Source organism: Agrilus planipennis, unplaced genomic scaffold (assembly GCF_000699045.2).
Source record: "Agrilus planipennis isolate EAB-ADULT unplaced genomic scaffold, Apla_2.0 scaffold212, whole genome shotgun sequence".
NCBI lineage: Eukaryota > Metazoa > Arthropoda > Insecta > Coleoptera > Buprestidae > Agrilus > Agrilus planipennis.
In genome coordinates, this window is record NW_020439461.1 from 237,416 (window position 1) to 248,974 (window position 11,559).

General features: G+C 32.7%; 1 protein-coding gene across 2 annotated transcripts; it reads right to left on the reverse strand.

Moving 5' to 3' along the window:
- Positions 1–292: 292 nt before the first annotated feature.
- LOC108741498 (ATP-binding cassette sub-family G member 1) lies at positions 293–11,307 on the reverse strand. 2 transcript variants are annotated; one of them, XM_018476319.2, is made up of 10 exons: positions 10,884–10,969; positions 6,467–6,584; positions 5,071–5,260; positions 4,799–4,944; positions 4,504–4,742; positions 4,337–4,429; positions 2,826–3,227; positions 1,858–1,958; positions 1,647–1,802; positions 293–1,438 (listed from the first exon to the last, which is right to left on the reverse strand). In XM_018476319.2, exons 2-10 carry the CDS (start codon positions 6,520–6,522, stop codon positions 1,103–1,105), a joined length of 1,719 nt encoding a protein of 572 aa, XP_018331821.1. In that variant the 5' UTR covers positions 6,523–6,584; positions 10,884–10,969; the 3' UTR covers positions 293–1,102. The 2 variants fall into 2 exon arrangements, with proteins under 2 accessions (XP_018331821.1, XP_018331820.1); XM_018476318.2 differs by having other exon boundaries at positions 294–1,438; positions 10,888–11,307.
- Between the last annotated feature and the right edge of the window lie 252 nt (positions 11,308–11,559).

Below are 11,559 nucleotides of genomic sequence, written 5' to 3' on the forward strand. Positions count from 1 at the left end.
GTTATAATAAATTATAAAAAGTTTAAGAAATTTGACTACTTTGAATTACTTCAAAATTGAATAAATGTTAACAACTGATAAACTATAGATATTATTATTACAAATGAACTTGAAACCTTAACATTAACGAAAAATTTTTAATGTGAAGCAATAATAAAATGTTTTGACTTACCCTGTTTGAAGTAACTGAAGTAAGAAGACACTTGATACATTTACATCTTACATCTCATAAACGCCAATAAATATTTGTATTTTATTGAATATTTTAAAACAACTGACGATGTATTTATTTTTTAAAAAAGTTTACAAAAATTGGCTACTTAAAATAACGCATTTAATTAACATTGTATTAACAATAAACTTATTTTAGATAGGTATGTTTCTCGGAAAATAATATATACTTTTGTCGTAATACATCTTTGGTTATATAAATTAACATATTATCTACATTACAAAACTGACTAAAATTTAATGACTAAATAATAATTTGTCTAAAACGACAACAAAATAATGATTATGTTTTTGACTTTTGACGAGGAATTAGGATCATACATTCTTTACAACATACTATCATTTGTTGATTGTTTTAATTTTACAACAATGAAATAAAGGGCAAAAAGCACTCTCATTTGTTAATTATTTGAATTTTCCCTACAGCAATGAAAGAGCTCCTTCATCTGTTGTTTGTTTTAATTTTCCAGCAATAAAGGGTAAAGAGCACTCTCATTTGTTCACTATTTCAACTTTACCCACACCAGTGAAAAAGCACTTTCATTTGTTGATTGTTTTAATTTTGAAACAATGAAAAACAAAGAACACTCATTTGCTGTTTGAATTTTAGAAAAACGTTAAGAAACACTTTCTACTTATGTATAATGTACCTATATGACACAGACGAATTCCGATTATTTATTACTATTACTAATCGTGTTTATGAAATGATATTACCACGTACATGCCCACTTTGTAATTACAGTAATTGCAACATGTATGTCAATTATCTACACCTCACCCTCCCTCACAGAGTACTGTACTGGTTACTTTGACTTTATACTACTAGCAGGTACAAGCCTCCTGTAGGTACTTGTACCATTATCTAACGTTATTTCAGTCTTAAATAAAGTAAATAATAACTGATAAACCTCATTAGAACGATTAGAAATATCATAAAAAGAACACAATTCTTATAAACGGCGTCTTCCATGTCTAACGCGTCCAAATACATTTTGGGGTAGACAAAATGGCAGTAGTCTGAAGAACACGGAATTTTACCGCGATCGTAACCGAAAATCGATAGCATCAATCCTTCGAAACCGTATTTTAAAAACGAAATGTGAAAAATCCATCGTAGAAAAAACGGTGCACTGTTCAGTTGTACGAAGAATCCAGAAAAAATTGTAAACGGAAGAAAACAAAATGGACCAAAAATGACACCATTCTGTAAGAAATTTTTAATAATTAAGTAATGTATGGAGATCAGGGGGTAATTAAAACGAATGTAACATCAACACCTAACTTCCCTTCGCTATTTTCTATGACTTATTGTTGACCCTTTTCAGTTTTTACCACCCAAAGCGCGTAGGAAGTAGAAAAAGTAAAATTTCGTTCGTAATTACACCACTTTTTCCTACTAATGTAAAACTTACCTTAACACCCATGCTGGCCCCAATTATCAATCCAAAGCTTTGGGAAACCAACGAAATCAGGGTGCACATGGTTACGAAATATGTTATTCGAAATAAATCAAACGGTTGAGCGGTCATGAAGTAGGTGATTCCCGCGTATAAATGCGTCGCTAAAATCTAAAAACGGAAGGAGACAGGCTATTGGAAGACACGAAGAAAATCTTTGTGTTACCTGTATGGGAATGTCGGCCAAAGTAACCGCTAAAAAATAACTTTTGACGGCATACCATCCGTTAAAACATTCCTGTTTAATTATGGGCAACTCTGTTGGAACTGGAAACAATAATAGTAACGAATAAGATCAATCTGACATTGAAAAATATTCATCATTTTCCAATTCAGATTTTTAGCTATCAAGATTTGCCACGAATTGGAAGCCCAAAAAGTTTCCAATCCAGAAAGATATTCTTATATAAAATAAAATGAAAGTAAAACTAAAATACTGGTATGCAAGGGAAGAAAAAGTAGGGAAAGGGCGAATATAAAGATAGGAGACTAAAAATTAGAAGAACTGTCTGATTTTAGATACCTAGGAAGTCAGATAAGTCACGACGGAAGGAGTAGTAGGGATATAGCGCAAAGTTAAGTCGTCTTTAATAAAAAGAAGTCACTTCTATGCTCGCGAACGGTTAAATTAGAAATTCGAAAAAGGTTGTTAAAGGTGTATATTCGGCGTTGTACGGGTGCGAAACATGGACAGTGGGCGCGGTGGAAAAGAAAAGGTTAAAAGCCTTCGAAATGTGGTGTTATAGGCGGATGATGAGGATAACGTGGGTATAAAGGGTTATAAATAAGGAGGTATTAGAAAGAATAGGAGAACAGAGGACCCTATGGAAGTCAGTAAAAAATAGGCGAGATAGGTTGGTAGAACACCTTCTCAGGCATGAAGGTCTAGTCAGAGACATATTAGAGGCAAAAACAAGAGTTAGGAGGGGTAGAGGTAGACCTACATTAGATTACTCCTCGCAAATAGGATGTGGTTGTTCTAGTTTTAGGGAAATGCGAAGTTTAGCTCAGGATAGGAAAAAGTGGAGGTAGGTACGTGTCCAACCTGTCTTAGGACTGACGACCCTGTGATGATGATGATGATGCTCGTCATAAGAAATCAACCTATTTTGGTTTTGTATGTGTAATACTTACATGTTGTGGTGACGCAGTTGAAGGCAGTCAACATAAGGAACATGACTGTGAAGAACAAGAAATTGGAATTATTACGTATATCTTTGGCATCCCTTCCAATACCATAATACAAAGTTCCAAGAAGAAGGGCTATGAAGATGTGAGTTAGAAGACGATTGTACATCAACGTGGGATCTCGACTAACAATTTTGAAAGTCCTCTTGAGTAAAACAAGCAACTGATCCGGAAACGACGTAGGATATCGACTTCGAAAGCATGATTTCGTCTTTTCTACTATCACTTCTTTGGTCGTTGTAGCTTTTACGAACGATGGCAGTCTCATTAATGACGGTATTGAGTTGTCGTTTATCGCGGTGGAGTTGTTATTGGAAATGATGAAGTCCTCTTTAGATATGTGATTCTCTAAACCGTCGAAAATTAAAAAGGAATGAGTACTCATCAATTGATACCTTTTGAACGATCTGGATGGAAAATGTGGCCACATAACGAGAAAGGTTTGTGGAAAAGGATGTGGAAGGAAGTTCAATGCAATCCATTAATACGAGGGCGGTTCAATAAGTACCCGTGTTAGAAATGAAGACACCTTTTTTTTAAAAATTCTTTTTTTTATTTTTCAACATAGTCCCCTTTTAGAAAGATACACTTCTCCCAACGACCCTGCCATTTTTTTTACCCCTCCAAAAAATAGGATTTGTCGAACTCTCCAAAATCCCCCCTGTCTCGGCGATGACTTCCTCATTTGAGCTAAATTTCTTTTTCGCTAGTCATTTCTTCATGGTAGGGAACATGATGAAGTCGCAGGGAGTTGAATCGAGTGAGTGCGGGGTGTGCGGCAGCAAATTCATAACGTAATTCATGCATTTTGGCGGCAACAACTAATGAATGTGCCGGTGCGTTATCGTGTTGAAAACGCACCTTCTTTTTCGCCATATGCGTCCGTGTCTCCTTCAATTTTTGTCGAAGCGGTCCAATAAGTCACTGTAGTATTGTCCAGTGATCTTCCTTTTCCTAAAAAATCCGTAAAATGATTTCCTCGGCAACAACGTTTGCCAGGCTTCCTGGTCACTCCTATCAAAAACGGATTTTTGCCCACGTTTAAATTCGTTGAAGCAATATCTAACTGTGGTCGTAGATGGCGAAATGTCTCCATAAACAGTATCCAACTTTGTTTTCATCTCCTCGCATTTCTTCCCATCCAAAAACAAAAAGCGAGTTACCGAACGATACTGCTCTTTTTCCATCTTAGCGAAAATAACGAAACACGTCTCAGTCGAATGGCTGCCAAATCCAAACTAACCTATCAATCAGTCTGAAATTCGTTTTGGCGTGGTTTGATAGATGGCAGCACACGATGACAACACCAATTTCCCTCAGGAACATCCTCTGTCTTCAAACACGGGTACTTATTGAACCGCCCTCGTACATATTACTTCCATATTCTCCGATAAATCAATGGAAGCATAGAAGATATTTGTCTAGTTCTAAAGGTCCCAAATTAACAATAGCCTTACCTAAATATTCCAAACTAAACCGTCCATTACTACAGCCTTTGACCAATCTTTCGACAGCATTGGCATCGTGTTCACCAGAAGCTATTTCTATTACTAAAATATGAATTTGTGGATCATGTAGGCATATGAATCGACGGATAGATACGATTGATTTTTTAAAATCTTACGATAGTCAGCAGGATTATGGTACGGAGGGCATCTGAGATTATGTTCTTCTAAAAATTGCAATACATAACTGACGGATCCCTGATACATGCACATGCCTTTGGCCATAACATACAAGTGATCAAACATTTCGAAAATGGACGCCGACGGTTGATGTATTATACAAATCACAGTTTTGCCACGACCTGACAGACCTTTCAACAGTTCTACGCAATTTTTAGACGTCACGCTATCCAAACCACTGAAAAATACGCCATTAACGAAAATTGAAATATTTTAAGAACAAAAATTATTCACCTGGTGGGTTCATCTAAAAGCACCACTTGCGGATTTTTGACGAGTTCCAATGCTATCGCTAACCTCTTCTTTTGTCCTCCTGACAAATTTTTAGTCCTGACCCTTCGACTGTCCCACAAATCCAAGAATTCTAAAAGTTCTTTCACCTGTAATTCATTATATCTGTATAAGTAACATAGGTTTTATTATTTTTCAATCAAATGATACCTATAGGTACCTAATAGCCACCAAAATGAAAAGTTTTTGGTTAGAACAGTGAATTGTATACAAACCCTGAGCTTTTTATCCCTATGACTAAACGCCTTCCCCAATTTTAAGTGAGCAGCGATGCTCATGGCTTCTCCCACTGTTAATAAGGGTTGTAAATTGTCATCTTGCATTATATACGAAGATTGTTCTTTAAATATGTCTATATTTCTTATTTTTCCATTTATTAGTATATCTCCACTGCATCCTTTTACTCTGCAGAAAAAAACAAATCAATCAATTTCTAACATTAATAAATCTTAATATATAGATATCATCGTTAATTTTTAAGCTAAATTGAAAGTGTTAGATGTTGTCGCCTCCCCTCTCCTTCTCTGCAAATTATGCAAAATAAACAATTTCTTAATTTAGCGTCTGTTTTGCAGCAAATCCATTAAGTAGGCGTTTACTTTTTTCAAAAAAAACAAAACGTGTTTCTTTATGTAACTTGTTTTGCAAATTGCAAATAGCCTCCACCTTACGATAACAAATGAATATTTTTAAGTGTTCTACAATCTTGTTTGTATGATTCACCGTTATCATCAAACTATTTTATCCGTTTTAGCCAACACAATAATTATTTATTTATATCATTCTCAACTACACCATCAGCTTCCGCAAAGTCGAATCTAATGAAATTTTAATTGGAAGGAAAATAAACAATGTTAAATGCAGTTTTTATGTAAAATGGTGATTACGGCTTCTACTTGCCCTTGGCATAAGTGCAGCCATACTTTTGTACCGAGTGTTAGCTTAATAAATAGATACGTACATACATTGGAACTTTAAAAGTTGAATACCCAAGTAAATGTGCGTTAACAACTCAGTTCCTTATACCTCATTAACATTTATTCCAAATATAGTGGAATCTATTTGCATAAGATTACATAAAACAAGTAAGCAACTATGGATAATAATAGCCAGTTCTTACTGATAAGGAATTACTGTGTGCCATAAGGTCGTACCGTGAATCTGAATGCATGTATAGTAAGTTCTAAATTTCATGAGCCTTCATAAGCCCAAAAGACTAGCTCTGTTGCCTTCATTACGAAAATATTAAATTGCTGCAGAACGAGGCACAGAATCCCAAATAAATTATAAATGCCAATGTTTCCCAGTGAAAGAGAGGAGTTTTGTCACTGCACAACTCAAGGTCGAGGTTCATGTGATTCAGAATTATCTCTAACTATGACGTTCCTGAATACTTTTGCAAACCTGGGAATTTTTGCCTATTTGCAATGATCCAGCATATATCCGTTAACATCCCATATAAATACAATAATTGTAATTGTAAAATAAATATTAAAACACACACAATTTTTGATTCTATTCCTTAATTTATGGGATCAATACCACATTCATTTGTTAAAAATATGCTTATAACATTATTTGATTCACTAACGTAACATTATATTATTTTACCTATAACCTGCCAAAATATTCATCAAAGTTGACTTTCCGCAGCCCGATGGGCCCATAATGACTGTCAATTGTCCTCCTGAGAATTTACCGCTGACATTGTCTAGAATTTTTCGTTCTCCTGGAACAGAATAAAAAAATTCAAACATTTGTTTAATACAAAGCGCAATGATATTTGTCGATACATGTTTTTTACATAATTAATTTTATTGTTAACATCTTATCGGTCGTTGATATTTTTTCTCTTTGTATCACAATCTAGAAGCGATAGGACAGACGATACCTGAGATAGCAATAAGCGAGAGGAATTTGTAGTTGGCAGTTTTTGTTACTAAATTAATACCGTTTGGCTGACAACAAGAATAAAACGGTCCGCTCGTTATATCTCTAAGTAATGTTAATGTAACAGAAACAGAAAAGTTGATGATGAATTATTTATCAATAAGAAACAAGAAAACTTGAATTTTAAAAAAAAGTGACGTTTGTAAATTAAATTATTGTAGAATGAAATGTATTTTGCGTAGGTCAAACGAAAAGGCGTCGAGATACAAGAATAAAAGAACATTACACTTTGAAAATAAAATTAATGTTAGTATCCTATTTTGCTATGATAATTAAATTTCTATTTCATATTAGCATATTCACTTAATGTGTTTTCTACAAATTCTAACTCAGAAAAGGAAATTCTCGTAATATGCAGGTTTATATCAGCAAGTTGTCAAACTTATTATACCACATTTTGATACATCTATTTTACTATTAACGGTAACCTAAATATAAATAATAACAATAGTGAGTAAATAAATTTTTATATAAAAAAAGGTTCAAGGAACGTTATCAAAAAATATCCAATTCAATGCTATAAATACGCTTTTATTAATCACCAACTTGTAGAATTAAAGTAACTTGCTTGAGGTTATTGCTTTACGTTTGAATTCATATTAAATCTATTGAATGGAACGACTTTTACATACCTAATTAAGCCAGAAGGCCAATTCTCTAATAATGTGTTCAGAAAAAACAAAAAGATACAGGTTTTTAGATAGTGAAATGCTTCGCGCTTCGGTAGTAAATTGTTTGAATCCAAGTTATAAAATTACTGAAAAGTCTTTGAACTGGCAATTTTTGTAGAACCAGTGTTTTTAAAGTAAATATTCTATATTTTTTCATTAATAATTATGAAATATTCTATATTATTTTAGAATGGTTATCTAATCTATTAAAAACTCACACAAATTTGGCAATGCAAGGACTTGCTGTTATAAAACGGTATTAAAATGTTAATTATAGTTTTGTCGTCTTACTTTGATCCCAAGTCTAATTACGTAGGACTGACGTGAGTTATCAATTACTGTTATCAAAGTCAATTTTTAATAATTTCTAAATAACCTTGTTAAACCATAATTGGGTATATTTAAATGTATGTTTTTTAAGGTATCGTCAAATTGTTATTGATATTTTGGTATTTTCAATACTATATGTGTACAACAACGTGACAGCTACTTAATTATTTGCTGTAAAAGTTGTAAGTTTTCTATACCAATTTATGACCGTGTAAATAAATTTAAGTAAAGTAAAACTTTTAATATCATCCCACTCATTGTGAGTTATTAATAGTATGATTTATTTTACGGAAGACTTTGGAGCCCAACTGATCTTTGTTCTCAAAAAAATTAACAATCTGCTTACTACACATGTTTAAAATGTGGTGTTACAGGCGAATGATGAGGATACCGTAGATAGAGAAGGTTAGAAATGCAGAGGTATTAGAAAGAATAGGAGAACAGAGGACTATGGAAGTCAATAAAAAAAAAAATAAGACAGTTTTTAAGGATGTTTGGGAGGTACGTCAAAATGCTACGAGACAAATAAAAATTTGGAAGAACGTTCCTCATTCAATTCTAAAACTCCTGGAAAAATTACAAATCGATTCACTAAACCGTTACAAAGTTATTGAAATTTTAAAAAATTATAATTTTACACGTCATTTTATGGAGATTCGTTAACCGAACAGATTAAATTTATTTTTATTAACAGAAACAAAGCTACCAGAAATTTCAAACTTTTATAATAAGTAACTTGAACTCTGGAGAATCACTTTAACGTACGGTTATTCAAATTCATTAAATGGAAAAATGGAAAATTAGCTGAAAATCTCATTTTTACTTCATAATATGATGATAATATTTATAATTGTCTGAAATAAATGCAATTTTAAAGTTTTAATTATTATTTAAACATAAGTTTTACGCTCATTATTAATAAAGATTGAAACTAAATATTTTCTCTCAAACCGTATAGTTTTCTTTTAGTATCGATAGTATTTATTTACTTCATGATATGCTGCAAAATTTAATTAATCACGAATTTCTAATTTCATGTACTCTTGTCTCCGATTGTACCTCCCAAACATCCTTAAGACATAAAGGGCTTGTCAGAGACATATTAGCGGTAAAAACAGAAGTTGAGAGGAGTAGAGGTAGACCCAGGTTAGATTACTGTTCGCAAATAGTTAAGGATGTGGGTTGTTCTAACTTTAGGGAAAGGCGAAGATTAGCTGGGGATAGGAAAGAGTGGAGTGCGTGTCCAACCAGTCTTAGGACTGACGACCTTCTGATGATATTACACATATCAAATGATTTTGAAAGAAATTTGCAGTGAAGAACATATATATATATTTACCTAATGTATCGTAACAATATCTCAATATTTTTCCAGTGTGTTTAAAATAGTTTAGAGCAGCACTTAAAATAGTCTAATTTAACATTTATTTTTTTTAAACAATTTTCATTAATTTGATTTAACTGTAGAAATGCATATTTTTTTTAATGAAAACGGGATATTACTGCAACTAAACAAGACCTTGATTATTTAACGGTCTACTGATTACATTAATTAAAAAATGAAATTTCTAAAATAAGTAACGTTTTCGCTGTAAATACAAAAACAAAATTCGGCGACTAGGAAACATTAAAAGTAGTAAAACTATGAAACATTTTGCTTAACTTAATGTAGTTTCCTTTGTTATGTGATAACTGTTCTGTTAATATATGCATTAACTGATTTTTAGATTGTAATCTTTTAATTAAGTTACGCACAAATAGTTTGCACCTGTCTTATTCCCATTTGTTGGGTGCTTGTAATAAACAGACCTGTTATCGTTTATCTACAGGTTTAAGTCCTTTAGAGCGAATCGATGTGTAGTATATGATTATCGACTGTGTGCTTTGCAACCAATAAGTTCAATAAATTTATAGGTAGTGAAGAACTACATAATGAATTGTCACAAGATACATGAATAATAACAATAACGATGAATTTAGATGCACCGTTGTTCTTCTATAACACAAAAGAAAACTGTAGGGTTTGCCTTTGGGAACTAATCGTTATTTGTATGATAAGACACGACATATAAAAATTTTATCAAAAATCAATACTATATTTATTATAGGTACCTTTATGTTGTATAGCAATTACGTTGACATTTACTTCGTAAATAGCTCTTGACCTTAAGTTGAAAAGAAGTCTTTCTCTTCTTTTGAAGAATACAATAAAATTTCCTAGTTTTTATTGAGATGTTTTTAAGGTTCTATCAAATTGTTACAGTTAGTTGTGAGGTTTTATAGTAGATATTACAATTATAATTATTATTATTGCAATAACACCGATTAATGGTATATTGTATTTCGTTATCGTTGAAATATTGATAAAGAAGGATTTACGAAATACATATGTATGTAAATTGTACCATCTTTGTGAAGTAATCTTTCTTTAAAACAAAAATAGTACACTTCAAGTGTACTGTGATTTCTTATCAAGCGAACTGCTATTTTAAAATTTAGAAATTAAAATTTTGTAATTAAAATTAGTGAAGCAACAATAAAAAAAATACAGTAGAATTTCTAGAAACCTTTTTCGATCCATGAAGCTAAAAGATTATTTCTAATTTATTTCCGTAAAAATAACCAATTAATTCGATGGTCATCTACTTTTATGGAATAAACGTGATTTTCTTTGTTACATTTCCATTGTCTTCTCTGTTAAGTAGGTTAAATATAATTTGAAACAAAAGCAGTGCATTATATGTACGTATTTATGATTTCAAATTCATTTTGAAGAAAAAATGACACACGTTGTTCTTATTTTTTCTCTTGTAATAAAATATGGATTGGCTCATGAAGAGAAAAATAGCAATATTACTTTACATTCACTGTACTCTTGTCAAAGACCTATCCAGTCGAAAAACTTGTAGAGTTTATTATTAAGCTTTTCGAAATGTTATAAAACATTTTGTCTTTAATCTTTATATGTATTCGTTTTCCATACGAGGAACAAAAGGATTTTGTCTAATCAATTTTTATTTTAAGAAGACCTTGATCTCTTTGTTATAAAATAAAAATATGAATTCCGAACGACTTACTCACTTCTTTTGATGATTCCTTCCTTTACAGCATAATTAAGATTGGTGAATTCGATGTCAACTCCCGGAACACGCGCACCAAAGTCACTACACTTTTCCGCGTTATTTGTTGTCGAATTTTCCGGCTGAGGTAAAAGTTCGACCCGCATCGAGTCTGGTCTCTTCGAGTGCAGCCTGGGCGAGTATTTGCTAATAATATTCTGTTTTCCATTCTTCGCGACTTTCTGTTGTTCGAAACTTTTTGTTTCCATTGTTACTGTCTGTCAGTGGTCGGTTGTTGTTGTACTTTTCAGCCCAGTGAACGGTGCACGTGTGTTGCAATCAGCAGTGGAACACCACACAAAGATCTCTCGAATTCAGATCCAAGTGTGACAAGTTGTGCTTGCCCCACTGAACCGTCATCAGCAGTGGGTACAAAGACCTGAACAGAGGAAAGAAAACATACATAACATACTCGTTTATTACTTTACAACAGTTTAGAGTAGACATGTATGCAGATATTAAACGACGACGACGTACAATGATGCAAAGAAATTTTAAATTAGAGATGGAACGCGAAAAAGAAACATGGCGATGACTTCGACCGGTCAGCTAGCACGAAATAAAGAAACACAAATATGTCGAACAGGTATCAGATATGTATACATATATGTAGATGTTGTACATAAGTCGGTGG